Raw genomic sequence first — 16,236 nt, forward strand, 5'->3', positions numbered from 1 at the left:
CACTGCTCAAAGCTCCAGTGACCCAGGTTCAATCCCAACCTTAGGAACTATCTGTATGGAGTGTGCATGTTTTTAGCTCTGACCAGGTTGGATTTCTCCAGATGCTCCGATTTCCTCCCACATCCCAAAGGCGCCTGGCTTCGTTGGCCGCTGTAAGTTGCCTGAGACAGTGGAACAATTGCCTGAGATGGTGGAATCTGGATGGAGGATGATGGGACTGCAATGAGAGAATGGGTTAGAGGGAAAATTAATGGGGAAGAGGGATTGCACTGTGAGCTGGCATAGATGTGGAGGCTGAAATATCCTCCTCCTCTGTTGGAATGAAATATTAAAATTTCCCACCCTGGTCATTCTCTCTTCTCTCCCCTTCCATTGGGGAGAAGATACAAAAGTCTAAAAGCATGTACCACCAGGTTGAAGACCAGCTTCTGTCCCACTGTTATAAGATTGTACAATAAAGACAAACTATTGATCTCCCGGTATACCTTAATGTCTTCCTGCACTGCACATTCTCCATAAGACAACAATAATGTTGCTGGGTCAAAATCTTGTCAATTGTTCAGCCTGAAAATATAGAATGGATCTAACACGCCTTAACCACCACCACCAACCCCACCCCCCCAAGCCTCGGGAGCTAACAACTTTAAAGATGAGAAAAGATTAGCTTTATTAACTGTAACACTATATTCTACAATCTGCTATTACTTTTCCCTTAATGTACTGAAATGATGAAATGACCTGTATGGATGGCATGCAAAACAATGTTTTTACTGTATCTCGGTACATGTGACAATAAAAATTCAAGTGGGACTAGGCAGAATGATGCAGTAGATGGGCCGAAGTGCCTGCTCTATAACTCTAATTACAGATTAATTTAATGAACTGGGGTTAACTTCTGAGAGCAGTTAAATAATTTCAGTGATATTGTCATTTTGAGGAATGTTATAACAAGAGCTGTAGGCTCATGGGAACAAGCTCCAAAATCCTTACCCAGCCCTCCCACACAACTCCCCCTGGTCACACACCGTTGCTTAATGGAGATACATTGATGCTCCTTCAACGTTGCTCGGTCAGAGTCTTGTCCCAGTTTAAAATTGGGTATGGATCCAACACCCTTGAAGCCCCTCAAAAGCCTCAGGAGGCACTAGAATTTTAAAGATCAGAAGAGATTAACTTTATTTGTTACATGTACATCAAAGCATTCAGTGAAATGCGTTGTTTGTGTCAACAACCAACATAATTTGAGGATGTCCTGTCGCCATGCTTCCAGTGCCAATATCGCGTGCCACAGCTTACGACCTGTACATATTGCGGAAGAAACTGGAGCACCTGAGGAAGCCCATGTCGTCACGGGGAGAACGTACAAAGTTCTTACAGATAATAGCGAGAACTGAACCCAAGTCACTGGAGCTGTAAAGTGTGATGCTAACTGCTACACCACCGTACCGCCCCACACCTGCTCAAGTTTCAACATTAGGGGACTAATCATTTAAAATAAAGTCAGGCCTCTCATTCAGTGGTAGAGATCACAAATCTTTATTAAATTAGCGATCATAAATACCATATTACAAGTGCTTATGCTTTAACAAGTGGTTATTGAGTGAATCCCAACAGTCCATACCTTGTTGCTAGTTTGCTACCATTACCGTGTCGATAAAAATCATTCCCCAAAATAAAGAAAACCTGACTGGCGGACATAAGTGAAAGTGCTTGTGGTCCCATGACCACCTGTTTAAGTATTTATTAGTTAAGTCAACATCATGAGAAAATGTAGAATTTATGGAAACAAAGAACTTTGATAAATCTTAGTAAACAAAAGATTGTTTTGTGAATAAATACTGAGGTACATCGATAAAACATTTACATGATCCCATCAATAATGTGTTGACTTTCAGTATGTAAAAGGAATGCACAACACTGTTGCTTGAGACGTAATCTGCCTTTTTTCTAACAGACACTATAGGTTGCTGCGACAAAAACATTTGCTTAGATTCTAGTTTAAACGTACAAGACCTGCACAAGTCATTTTTGAACTGTATGCTCAGAAATCAAAACTACTGTCCAGTGCTATGGTTTGCAATGAGTTGGGAAGGATGGAAGTTACCGACAGCAAAACAATTGGAATAACTGATGCAAAGTATAAAATAAACAAGTTTGGACTATTTTTACATCAAATGTCAGAATAGAGTCTGAGTTTACAAGCTACCACATAGGTATTAATGGCAGTGTTATGTCATGACAACTTGAGACGTTAACATAAGCTTAAAGACCAACTCTGGAATGTCGTAAGGCTTTTTTCTCCCCACTATGGCACAGCCCTGACATAATCCTGAACACTGGTGTGAATTCATGCACAAGGCACTGCTCTCCATCACTCCAACATCCTGCCCTCCAGAATACTTTTTAAATGTACATAGGATGCTGACAAAAGTACGTTAATCTGAATTGAACATGAATGCTAAACTCACATGGCTCTCTTTAAAGGACTGCACCATTCATAGACAAAGCACTGGTTACTTGGGGCAAATACTAGAAACAGCGTTCAGAAGTGGCTATAGGTGCACACCGATAGAACAGGCGAGGATTTGCACTGTTACTGGTGTTCTAATACTTGCACACAATTTAATATATGGCTTCTGCTGAAACTGGCCTTCCTAAAGGAGTCGTAAAAACTGATTTAAGTCTGGAGCATCAACACACATCGAGTGCCTTTAAAGGATTGTGGTTCATTGCAATATAAGTCAATACATATATGAATATTCTGTATAATGAAAATCTTGAAAGCACTTTGTTATCGAACCTGGTCCAACACAGTGCCTAGTGCCTATACTCAGACATTCACCCGTGGTGAGGAATACGTTGCTCCTTGCCTCCTCTGTTTATGGCTTCATTTGGTCAGGTCATGGTTAATTGAAAATGTAATTAATCGTGATCTGAAGCAGGATAAGGAAAAAAATGATGGCATAGTCCCTCTGCTGCAAAAAGTGGCCATTTGCACTGGGCTGGTTTGTGACTGTCCGATTCCGCAGAGCTGCCAAACTTCTGAAGGAAGAATTCAAACACCATTTAGTGCAGGAAATGTAAATTGCACCAGAATTAATTAACAATTAATATTTAGAACATACAAGAGTACAGCACAGTACAGGCTCTTTGGCCCACAATGTTGTGCCGACCTTTTAATTTACTCTAAGGTCAATCTAATCATTACCTCACACAAATCTGTACATTCTTCTTTTATCCATGTGCCTATCAAAGGGTCTCTTTAATGTCCCTAATGTATCTGACTTTACCACCACCCTTGGTACTGTGTTCAAAGCACCCACCATTAGCTGAGTAAAGAGCTTATCTCCCTATACTTTCTCCAATCATCTTAAAATTGTGCCCCCTCCTATTACCTATTTGTCAGTGCTTTTTGATAAAAAGGTAAATTTAAATTAAATATTGGGGCATGCATAAAGATTCACTAAATGATGACTTGTTAACCATCTCCTTTCATGTTACCTGTGCATCTATCTCCACCTTATCACTCAGCAAGGTAACTGGGGAGGTTCAATTTAAGACTAAGAATGTCTTTATTTGTCACGTGTACACTGAAACATCGAAACATACAGAGAAATGGGTTGTTTGTATCACCAATCAACACAGTTTTTACGTGTATTCTTAAATCAAATGTGTCTGTAAAAGGGAAAATACATAGAAATTGCTCATTATGGTAACTATATTTCTAATGTGTTGAAATGAATGGCATCAAAAGCACACACGATTGTTGAGGAAGAGCAATTACCAAAGGTGGAGACTAGGAAAAAAGCTCAGCCATTTGTAGAAATGAACATGCCAGATTATTGAATATAATAATATTATGGGAGCTCATTTGTAGGTAGGGGTATTCATAAGTTGAGTGTTTGTAACTTGGGAAGGGTCGGTAACCTACTGGCCCTGGTAGGTTAAAGTTCAGGATAAGAATGGTTAAAAATTAAGTGAAGTTAAACTAATTTCAAAACACTTATGTACAGGTGGAGTAATCAGTGGTCACTATTGTTTCAAAATGATTGATAGCGAGTTAAGTGACAGGAAGTATTAGATGTTGGCGAAGCTTCAAAATCTATTGAGGAACCAAAAAGAGGAGAAACAAGGAGATGAATTAAAATTCCACATTGACTTCATGTCAACGATGTAGAGGGTGAACAGTTTTGGGGATGGTCTGGATTTGCTGTGGGAATGTCCCTGTTGGTCAGGCAGCTCTCTGCTGTCCCCTGGTGGCAGCCTCTGATCAGTTCAACTTGTAGCCCAGTGAAAATGGAAATGTGTAACAAACTTGCTGGGAGGACTCAGCAGGTCAGGCAGCATCTGTGGAGGGAAATGGGAAGTTGATTTTTGGGGTCTGGTCCTGATGAAGGAGCTCGACATGAAATGTCAACTGTCCATTCCCCTCCACAGATGCTTCTTGACCTGCTGACATCCTCCAGCAGTTTGTCACTCGGGACTCCAGCCACTATTTCTCTGAATCACAAGCCAGCCACACATTTGGAAGCTGCAATATACAAGAACTGGTTAAAGAAATCTGTGTAATTCTTATTAGAGAATCTCTCTTTTAATTCCAAATCAATATTCGATATTCTGCAGACCTGACATCCCTTGTGGAAAGATGAATCAATATATCACATAGTAAGAGCCTACCACTATTGTTACAGATGAGAACAGCAGCTCTGGGACAATTCAAGACTCAGATGGCTGCGCTTCAGACTTTTTTTTACCCCATCATTATTCATTGGAATAACAAATCTCCCAAATTTGCTATTTAAGAGTGCATCAACCAAAACTAATGACATAGAACAATATAGCACAAGTTAGCAACCAACAATTCAGTTGGCTGCTAATGTAAATGATGCATTTCTCTGTATGTTTCAATGTACATGTGATAAATAAACTTGAATTTTTAATGTCCTTCAGACCACAATGTTATGCCAAACTAATTAAAATAGTTACTAAATGCTTAACTAAATTAACCCCTTCTACCCACACAATGTCCATATCCCTCCATTTTGTGCAGATCCATGTGCCTCTCTCAGAGGCTCTTGAACATTCCGATTGTATCTGCTTCCATCACTACCCCTGGCAGAGCATTCCAGGCACCCTTCACCGTCCGCGTTTAATAAAAACTTGCCCACCACATCCCCTTCGAACTTACCTCCTTTCACCTCTAGCATTAGAACATTGACACTGGGATAAATATACTGGCAGTCTACTCCATCTATGTCTCTCATAATCTTATAAACCTCTGTCAGATCTGCAGTCTCCAATGGAAAAGAACATCCATGTTTTGAATCCCTGGAATTCTCCAGCTCGGAGTGTTGTGGAGGCTGGAGTATTGGAGTTTTTTTAAAGAGGAGGTAATTAATTTGTGAAAAATCAGGAAATTCAGGAAAATTGTGAAATAGCTTGGAGAGGAGTTGAGGCCTGGGGCAGTTCAGGGCAGACTTGAGTTTTATAAATTTCCTGACTGTTGGAAGTTAATGCCTCGATAACAAAGACAAGCATTCCATATGCATACTGTACTAACTATGAGAACATTCTAGATAAGATCATGCGTCCATCTGCAGAGAAACACAACAATCCCACACCACCTTTAGTACCCTGCTTCATACCTATTGATCTCCTCTTGGGTGTTCTTTATTGAATCTATGGCACCAAGTAGTTCGCTGAGATCATTCACTTTCTTCCTCAGTCTTGCACTGTGTTTCCCCATCTTTTTTCCTGCAAGTAGAGCATTGGGTCTTACAAGATGATAATCACCGTTAAAGGAAACAGACCCAACATTGCCAACAGAAAGAGGCAAAAACAGACCCAGCATTTGCCAACAGAAAGAGGCAAAAACTGTAACCACTCTTGTTGTCTTCACCGCAGGCTAATATTCCAAGAACTCCACAGAAACATTCCAAGAAAAAATTGATACTCAGTACAAAAAAGGAGATATTTAGAACAGTGGTGATGAAAAGGTGTAGATTTTCAAGGATGGGTTGAGGTGGAGGGAATTCCAGATTGTAGATGTTAGGCAGCCAGAGCCATAGCTGCCATGTTGGGCTGATATGGTGAGAATATACAACAGGCAGAGGTCAATGTAAGGTTGGAAAGACAAAACACCTCGTATTCCGTTTGGGTAGCCTCCAACCTGATTGCATGAGCATTAATTTCTCCAACTTCTGGTAATTCCCCTCCCCCTTTCTGTTTTTCCACTTCCTATTCTCTCACCTTTCCCTTTTCTTCTCCTCTCCTGCCTACCACCTCCATCTGGTTCCTCCCTTCCTTACCTTTCTTCCATGACCCACTCTCCTCTCCTATCAGATTCCTTCTTCCTCAGCATTTTACCTCTTCCACCTATCATTTTTCAGCTTCTCACTTCATCCCTCTTCCCCCATCCACCTACCTTCCCCCTCATCTGGTTTCACCTATCACCTGCCAGCTTATAACTCCTTCCCCTCCCCCCACCTTATTCTGGCTTCTGCCCCCTTCCTTTCCAGCCCGAAATATCAACTGTTAATTCCCCTCCATAGATGCTGCCTGACCTGCTGAATTTGTGTGTGTTCCTTAAGCTTTCTAGCATCTGCAGAATATCTTATGTTTACCCTTTGAGGGAAGGTTGCTCCAGTTGACCTGATCCAGTAAAATTAACAGCACTGTGGAGTAATCATCACATATTTGTGCTGGTGTCGTGTTTATTTGCAAGGTGTGAGGCAAAAGAAATTATGAATCACTGTTGGATGTCCAGTGGAGCATGGACCTGAACTCAGTTGAAGATACCTTGATTAGGGTTGAGGAACAGTGGGTAAAGAGGTAAAAAGGAAAGTGTTTTGGTGGAACAAAAAGCAACAAAAGACCATACGCACTTTCACTCTCCGAGGAGTCTTGCTGATCCAGTTCTGGGCTGGAGCAGCCACTCTCAGGACTCTGTTGTCCACTGTGTTTGCTCCGGCTTCGCTTTGGTACGGAGACCTACAACAATGACATGGAACACACAATCAGCCTTAAAGTCCTTTCATTGCTAAAGAGCAATAATCACAGATCACAGGATTGTTCAGCACAGAAGTGGCTGTTTTGGCTTTCCTTGCCCATGATACCCATCTCCGCCACTCCCATTTACTGCATTAGGCCCATATCCCTCTGCTCCTTCCTGATCCATGTACCTGTCCAAATGACCCTTAAATAGGATTGTACTTGCCTCTAACACCTCCCATGTGTGAAAACTTAACCCTGTATCTCTCCTTTAAAATCTTCCCTTCTCACCTTGAACCTGTAGTTCTAGACTCCCTTGCCCTATGAAAAAGATTTTGATGAACTGTCTTAACAATGACTCTCATGATTTTATCAACACCTTTGCGATCATATCATATCCATTTTGTTAGGGTTATAGAGCACTACAGCACAGAAACAGGCCCTTCAGCCCATCTAGTCCATTCCAAATATTACTCTGCCTAGTTCCATCTGGACCATAGCCCTCTGTACTCCTCCCATCCATGTACTTATCCAAAACACTGTCCAAATTATTCTTCTCACTGTAATATTTTCTGACTATTTTTCCATCTCTAACACAACTTTTTTCTAAAACACTATTTTTATCAGATACTCCAAAGCAGAATTTCATTGCTGTAAACTGACTTACTAATGGTAATAAAATCATTAAACATAGATGGTGTTCTATTTGTACAATAAACGATTTCCTTGAACAGGAAGTTAAACTACCACATATAATCCAATAAGCTAGCATCAGCTAGAATACCACAGGATTTCAATCAAAACCGACAAAGCTGATGAAGACACCTACCAAGATACACTCACTATCTTGTGTCTTGTTAACAATGAACATTTGCTCTGGGAAACAATTTTTGTCCAACTCCTGATTAATAGTTCGGTAACAAATTTAAAGATTGAATAAATGTTGCTCCATGCTTTCTCAATGGAGTTTTTAAATATTCCAATTTAGGTAAGAATCCAAATTGGCTACTGGCCAGATCTCAACTCTATTCTCTCAGAGAAAGGGGGAAAAATGAGGGCATTCAGCCCACTGAGTCTGCTTTGCTATTTCATCATGGCTGATTTATTATCCCCCTCTACCCTGTTCTCCTGTTTTTTCCTGTAACCTTTAATACCCTCATTAGTCAAGAACCTATCAACCTCCAGTTTAAATATACTCAATGACTTGGCTTCCACAGCCGTCTGTGGCAATGAATTCCACAGATACACCACTCTCTAGCTAAAGAAATTCCTCCTCATCTCTGTTCTAAAGGAACATCCTTGTACTCTGAGGCTGTACTCTCTCATCCTAGACTCTTCCACTGAAGGAAACATCCTCTCCACATCCACTCTATCTAGGCCTTTCAATATTCAATAGAATTCAATACTTTATAATATGAGAATGAGTTCAATACTTTCAAAAATCTGGTAAACCAAGGGCAGCAACTACGTGGAAACATCACCACCTCCAGTGAGGGCAAGATCTTGGCTTGGGCATGCACAAGCCAATACTTCATCACAGAAAGGCCAAAATCTAGGAATTACCAACTGAACAGTTCAGTGAGACTACTTTGATCACACAGAGGCTGCTGCAGTTTAAGTAAATTAACGACCACATTCTCAAGGGCATCAATAAATTCTAATTTCACAAGTGATGTACATACTCTGAGAATGAATGAGAGGCTTTAAAAAACCTACCTAACCTTATGACATACCGCAATCAGGAAATATTAGTCACATTAAAGAATCTTAAATAAGTGAAATATTATCACAATATGTTGGTGCATCAACAATCTGTGTTTTAGTGCAGTACGCAGATTTGTACCCACAGTTCTGTACAATCACTACTCGTTATGGGTCATACCATCGAGAGGAAAATAATTGTGGCTGCTAACAATTCCAATGCCTTTGTGTGGAGTAATGCTGGCAGGACAAGGGGAAATGAAAGGGAGGAAGGAGATCGGGGAGATGAAGAGAAGGACTGAGATTATAAAAAATGCCCTGCATACCTCGATGGCTGTCCTGGGTTGAAGACCTGTGTGTGTGTGAGGGGGTGAGAGGGTGGGAAAGGGGCTTGCTTTGCTGTTGTTGCTGCTGTGTTTCTCTGTGCTGTGTGTTGTGATGAACACAATGGGCATGCTATGTTGGCATCGTAATGTGTGGTGACACTTGCAAATTCTTAGGTGTGTTGGTTGTTAAGGCGATTGGCACATTTCACGGTATGTTTTGATGTACATGTGATCATTCATAATGAATCTGAATCTAAAAGGGAAGGGAAAGTATTCCAACATTGTTGTTAACCACATTGGGAGTGGATAAAGTGCAGGATAACTTCACTCACCTCATCACTGAACACAACCTATGGATTAAATTTTAAAGACTCTACAACTCTTGTTCTCAATATTATTTATTCACTTACTTATTATTATCATTTTTTCCCTCAGGTCACGCTGGTAAAACCTGAGGTACGGGCCATAGCCAAGCACTTGACAATTGTTAGGAACTTCCGGGCAATTCTAGTGGCGTTTAGTATTGTGGCTTTTTGAAGATTTACATAGATACAACGTGTAGCCCTACTGTGTAGTACCTTTGGGATGATACCAGTTGTAGTTATTATTATCTACTGTATACCTTTTTCATGTTCCAAAGTCTTTCAATTTTCTCTTTTAATTCAGTGTATATCTGGTGTTTTTCACTTACTGATTTCTGAAAGTTAAGTGTGCTTGGGATGGCTATATCTATTAAGTAAGTTGTTCTTATTTGTTTATCCTGTATCATTATATCCGGACGGTTATTATGGATTGTCCTCTCTGTAATAACTGATCGGTCATAACATAATTTGGGGTATTCTGACTCTAAAACTGGATCAGGTTTATATTTATAGTAAGGTATAATTTCTGTTATGAGTTTGTATTTTAAAGGCAAGATTTTGGTGAATGATGTTTACCACTTGATTGTGTCTATTTAAGTAATTAAGTAATTAAACTGCAATGTGTTGGATCGTTTCTGGTTCTTCAAGGCATTTTCTACATTTATTGTCTAGAATTTATTGGTCTTTTATTATGCATTTTTGATATTTTTTGTGCTAATCACCTGGTCCTGTATTGCCACAAGGAACCCTTCTGTTTCTGGGAAGAGGTCCCCGACTCTGAGCCAGGTGTTTGATGCTTCCTTATTAACATCAAGTCTGCTCGGATAGTGGGGATGTCTTCCATGGAGGGTCATGGAGGGTTAAATTTTTCTCCAACATGTCTTAATTTTTCTGGGTTGTGCTCTCATCTAAGTTTAGTGGTGTAGAATTGCATATGCTTGTCATTTCAGTTCCTATTTTTCTTTGTAAATTTCCCAGATTGGTTTCAGACCATTACACCAAACGAATACATTGATATAGGTATAGCAAAAGTGTTTATTGCCCTTGTTATATGTTTACTGTTGAGCTCTGGCAAATTTTTTTAAGCCTTGAAGTAAATTCTGTCAAAAGTTTTTCCTTTTTCATGCTATGATCTATTTTCTTTCCTTGTTGATACTCTAGGTACTTGTATGTTGCATATTCGTCCATTGGTTGTAGTGTGTCCTGCTGCTCTGTTTTGTATTCTATTGGCTCTACTGCACCTTTCTTTATGTTTAGTGTTCTGCACTTATCCAGTCCAAAGTTCATGTTTATACATTTCAAAAATAGTTCTATTTGAGTTAATTACTTTAGCTTAACTGATGAAGGAGTGTATAATTTCAAACTGTCCATGTAGAGAAGGTGTGTCATGCTATAGCTCATTATAATTATTTTTTCTATTTGAACAGCTTGTCTTCTTTTGTACACTGGTTTCCTGTCTATCTTTGTGTGTGGCTTTTCATTGATTCTATTGTATTTCTTTGATCTACTGTGAATAAATCTCTACAACTCTACGTGGTGACCTATACTTACTTTGATAATACACTTACTTTAAACTTTGAAGAAGTATAAGCCCATATAACTTATTCATTCTTAAGAAGCAAGCATGGTTGAGGCTCAGCTCTTTGGGGCACTGTGTCTCATAAACGAATAGCATCATATAGCAAAAGCTCCACTGTGGGAGAGGGTGACAAGAATGGAAAGAGGATAGAATGGCTGCCTGAGATGGTGATGGGTGCCAGTAACGGTAAATTTAATATTATGCAATCTTAAAACCTACCTGCCGCTTGTAACTTTCTTTCCTTCCCCCTTGGTTACTGAGACTAATTATACTGGCAGAACGTACCATTGGAGTGCGGTGCCACACTTTTGACTGAATGACACCACCTTTTTCATACTGGATGAGGTCATTCAGTGGATCCCACGGCCTGGTGCTGCATGCAATAAAATACACTACATAATTAGCTGCAGGAAAAATACTTTCTGTAATTTAATTCACAATGCTTAGGTGCTATGAAATCACAGTTGTGGCAGTATCGTGATATTAACCACACTTACAGCATAGAAATCCAGATGAGAAAAGGAACAAAATTTAATAAAAGACAGTGACAGAAGTTTGCATGTAGATAACACTTTACCATTTCTCCAGAAACATCCAAAGATTTTATGCATGGTGTTACATGGTTATTTCACACCTGCAAATGTCAATGAGGTACATGACTTAATATGTTCAATAGCAAGTCCATTACACCATTAAGACATAGGAGCAGAATTAGGCCATTTGGCCCATTGAGTCTGCTCTGCAATTCCATCATTTCTGATTTATTATCCCTTTCAATCCCATTCTCCTGCCTTCTCCCAATAAGCTTTGATGCCTTGACTAATCAAGAACCTATCAACCTCTGATTTAAATATACTCAATGATTTGGTCTCCATGGTGTGTGTGGCAATGAATTCCACAGATTCATCACCCTCTGGCTGAAGAAATTCATCTTCATCTCTGTTCTAAAGGGATACCCCTGTATTCAGAGGCTGTGCCCTCTGCCTCAGAGGAGAAGCGAAGAGTATTTGTAAAGAATTCTCTTCTCTTCTAACACTGTAGGACCCATAGATTTTCCCAAAGCCATCTGCCTGAAGCTGCCAGGAGGCTTTAATATGGGCTGCGAGCACATGACCATGTTTCAACAGGTTGATATAGACCTGCTTGAACAAACTGCCACCACCATCCCTCTCCTAAAGTTCTAAATAATTGTGTTACCATATACTATCTTGAGATTCATTTTCTTGCAGGCATTCAGGTAATACAAGAGAATAAATGAAAAACTTCACACAAATACTGACAAACAACCAATGTGCAAAAGAAGACAAATAATTATAACAATAAATAAATAAATGAGACCGAGGATATGAGTTGTAGGGTCCATGAAAGTCAGTCCATAGGTTATGGAATTAGTTCAGAGTTGAGGTGACTGAAGTTATCCAGGCTGGTTGGGGAGACTGATGGTTGATGGTAATAACTGTTTCTAAACCCAGTGGTGAGGGACCTAAGGCTCCTGTACCACCTTCTTGTTGGCAGCAGTGAGCGGAGAGCATGGCCTGGTTGGGGGTGGATGTTGGGGCCTGGTTGATGATGGATGCTGCTTTCCTGTGACAGCTCTCCTTGTAGATGTGTTCAATGGTGGGGAGGGCTTTTCCTGTAATGGACTGGGCCGTACCCACCACTTTTGTTTAGGCATTTCTGTTCCTGGGCATTGGTGTTTCCATACCAGGCCATGATACAACCAGTCAGGGATACTCTCCACTGCATCTGTTAAAGTTTGCCCAAGTTTTAGGTGGCAATCCGAATCTACAGAAATGTCTAAGAAACTAGAGGCCTTCTTTGTAATGGCACATATGAGCTGGTCCCAGGCAAATCTTCTCTGTGGCTAAGTACAGCTCCATTGCTATATTCAAGTTTGTTGATGACACCACTGTTGCACGCTGAATCAAAGGTGGTGACTAACTAGCATATAGGAGGGAGATTAAGAGTGGTGCCATAACAACAACCTCTTACTCATTGTCAGCAAGACCAAGGAGATGATTATTGACTTCAGGAAAAGGAAACCCAAAGACCATAAGCCAGCCTTCATTGGAGGATCAGTGGTGGGGAGGATTAGCTACTTTAAATTCTTCGACGTTATTATTTTGGAGGACCTGTCCTGGGCCCAACCCGCAAGTGCAATTATGAAGAAAGCACGGCAGTGCTTCTACTTCCTTAGGAGTTTACAAAGATTCATCATGACACCTACTAAGCACATCTACACAAAACACTATCATTGGAAAGCAGCATCCATCATTAGAAATCCCCACCACCCAGGTCATGCTCTCTTCTTGCTGCTTCCATCAAGAAGGTGGTACAGGAGCCTCAAGACTCTCAGTACCAGGTTCAGAAACACTTACTACCCGTCAACCATCAGGCTCTTGAACCAAAGGAGTTAACTTCCCTTGCCCCACCATTGAAATGTTCCCACAACCTATGGATTCACTTTCAAGGAATCTTCATCTCATGTTCTTGATACTTACTGTTTATTTATTTACCATTATTATTATTTCTTTCTTTTTGTACTTGCGCAGTTTGTTATCTTTTGCATGGTGGTTGAACGCTCAAGCTGGTGTGTGGTCTTTCATTGGTTCTGTTATGGTTATTATTATATTAATTTATTGAGTATGCTGCAAGAAAATGAATCTCAGGGTTGTATATAGTGACGTATATGTACCTTGATAATAAGTTTACCTTGAACTCCTAACTCCAAGGAATGAAGACTGGCTCATGGACCAATGGCTCCTTCCTCCTGTAGTCAATAATCAGCTTTCCTATGCTGTACCATACCCCATAACCAAGGACAAAATGCTAACAAGTAGCAAAGGGAAACAGAACATGGAACAGTACAGCACAATATGGGCCCTTCACACTACAATGTTGTGATGACTACACCTCTATACGACAGTGGTAACTTCATGCACCATTTGTCTGAGCTGATTCTATGACATACAGACTCACTTTCAAGGACTCTTTTCAACTCACATTCTCAGTCCATTCGTTATGTGCCATGTTGCATGATGTTGGTGATCATGGTCTCTCCACGATCATGATTGCTCTTGGCAAATTTTTCTACTGAAATGGTTTCCCTTTGCCTTCTTCTGGACAGGGTCTTTACAAGACCATCCACCACCTGCTCTCATGGCTTCACGTGACCCTGATCAAGGGTCTACACCTTGCGCAAGGGTGACCTGCAGGCTAATGGAGGGAAGGAACACCTTACACCTCCTTTGATAGAGATGCATCTCCAGGGTTGCCAACTGTCCAGTATTAGCCAGGACATCCCGTATAATGGGTTAAATTGGTTTGTCCCATATGGGATCGCCCTTGTCCAGTATTTCCCCCGCTAAGGTAGAGCGTTCCTATGAAACCTTTCGTGCCGAAATGACGTAAAGCGAAGAAGCAATTACCATTAATGTATATGGGAAAAATTTTTGAGCATTCCCAGAACCAAAAAATAACCTACAAAATCATACCAAATAACACAAAAAACCTAAAATAACACTAACATATAGTAAAAGCAGGAATGATATGATAAATATATAGCTATATAAAGTAGAAATAATGTATGTACAGTGTAGGTTCACTTAACTCCAGTTTAAATTCCATGCGGAATATTTTGGAGGATCAAGAACCAAGAACAGAATTGGGAAGATTGAGCCAAAACAGATTTGTAGAGAAAAAATTGGCACGTACACACATGCACATGTCATGTATGAGCACGTCACGCATGCGCACGTAGGTGCCCACGCAAGGCTTCATGGTCATGGTAGTCTTTCTCGGGGTAAACACAAGTGTCCTGTATTTGACTGCTACTTTTGTCCCTTATTTGTGAGTGAGAAAGTTGGCAACCCTATGCATCTCCATCCCGCTACCCAACATTTCAGTATTATTTTTTTATTTGCAGTTTGTCTTCTTTTGTACATTGATTGTTTGTCACTCTTTGTTTAAATACAATTTTCATGAATTCTATTGTATTTCTTTACCTTCCTGTAAATGCCTTCAAGGAAATGGATCTCAGGGAAGTATAAAGGATTGGGCCATTGGTTAATCGGGGCAGACGATTATTTGGGACAACTCTTAAAGAACAAAAACTAAATTGAGAAAATAGCCGGGATTCCCTTCGTTTATTTGGGACACTATGCCACTTATTTAAGGCAAGAGACTGTTGCCGAACAGTTTCTAATTAGTGTCAGTTGTGTTCAAAAAGCAGTGATTTTTGTTGCTGATAGCTGACGAGAAATGAGCAGGAAGACAATTCAGTTCACTACGGTTTCAAGCATTAACGCTTGGAGATGCTAGAAATGGCTGGGCCTGAAAATGAAAAGATTTTGCTATTTCAACAAGTTGGGAATTACGAAGGTATCGGCAATCAACTTGAATGTTACAATGAAAATGAAGATTTGGAGGATGTAATTGTCAACAGCATTGTATAAAGGCAGTCATTATCTCTACTAGGTGTCTGCACAGATTTTGTTCATTTACAGTCAATCAAAAGAACACAGCAGATGAATTCCTCCATCAATAACTACTAGGAAGTAATACACAGTTTTCTAGTACCGTAGAGGTATTGGTAATACATAGAACATAGAATAGTACAGCACAGTACAGGCCCTTCAGCCCACAATGTTGTGCCGACCCTCAAACCCTGCCTCCCATATAAGCCCCCACCTTAGATTCCTCCATATACCTGTCCAGTAGTCTCTTAAACTTCACTAGTGTATCTGCCTCCACCACTGACTCAGGCAGTGCATTCCACGCACCAACCACTCTCTGAGTAAAAGACCTTCCTCTAATATCCCCCTTGAACTTCCCACCCCTTACCTTAAAGCCATATCTTCTTGTATTGAGCAGTGGTGCCCTGGGGAAGAGGCGCTGGCTATCCACTCTATCTATTCCTCTTATTATCTTGTACAATAATGTTCTAATATGTTCATATGTATTTCATTCAAATACATAAATTGTTACACAGCTAAACAATAATTTGCCTTCTTATACCTTTTAAACATTTCCACAAGACTATCCTGTAGATATTAAAATTGAATTTAGCCCTGGAAACTCTTGTAAACATTTCTCTGCATATGGTAAATATAAGAGATTGTGCAGATGCTGGGAATCCAGAGAAGCACAGACAAAATGTTGGAGGAACATCTATAGAGGGAAATAAACAGTCAATGATTTGGGCTGAGCCCCATCATGACTGGGAAGGAAGGGGGAAGAACCCCGAATAAGAGGTTGGGGGGAGGGGGAGGGGAAGGAG

The 16,236-nt window shown here is 40.3% G+C and overlaps 1 protein-coding gene across 8 annotated transcripts in view; it reads right to left on the reverse strand.

The window, feature by feature from the left end:
• Positions 1-1,462: 1,462 nt before the first annotated feature.
• Positions 1,463-16,236, reverse strand: part of osbpl8 (oxysterol binding protein-like 8) — a 226,205-nt gene continuing 211,431 nt past the window's right edge. For 3 of the 8 annotated variants that reach the window (XM_072268213.1, XM_072268212.1, XM_072268214.1), the window contains 4 exons: positions 11,178-11,331; positions 6,885-6,990; positions 5,646-5,754; positions 1,468-3,042 (listed from right to left, as the gene is read on the reverse strand). In XM_072268213.1, coding sequence (XP_072124314.1) covers positions 2,907-3,042; positions 5,646-5,754; positions 6,885-6,990; positions 11,178-11,331 — 505 coding nt within the window. In that variant the 3' untranslated portion in view covers positions 1,468-2,906. Of the gene's footprint in view, positions 3,043-5,645; positions 5,755-6,884; positions 6,991-11,177; positions 11,332-16,236 lie in introns of those variants that run through there. The other 5 variants (XM_072268209.1, XM_072268211.1, XM_072268210.1 and 2 more) reach the window with 4 other exon arrangements.

The sequence above is a fragment of the Mobula birostris genome, chromosome 9 (genome assembly GCF_030028105.1).
Source record: "Mobula birostris isolate sMobBir1 chromosome 9, sMobBir1.hap1, whole genome shotgun sequence".
Classification (NCBI taxonomy): Eukaryota; Metazoa; Chordata; class Chondrichthyes; order Myliobatiformes; family Myliobatidae; genus Mobula; species Mobula birostris.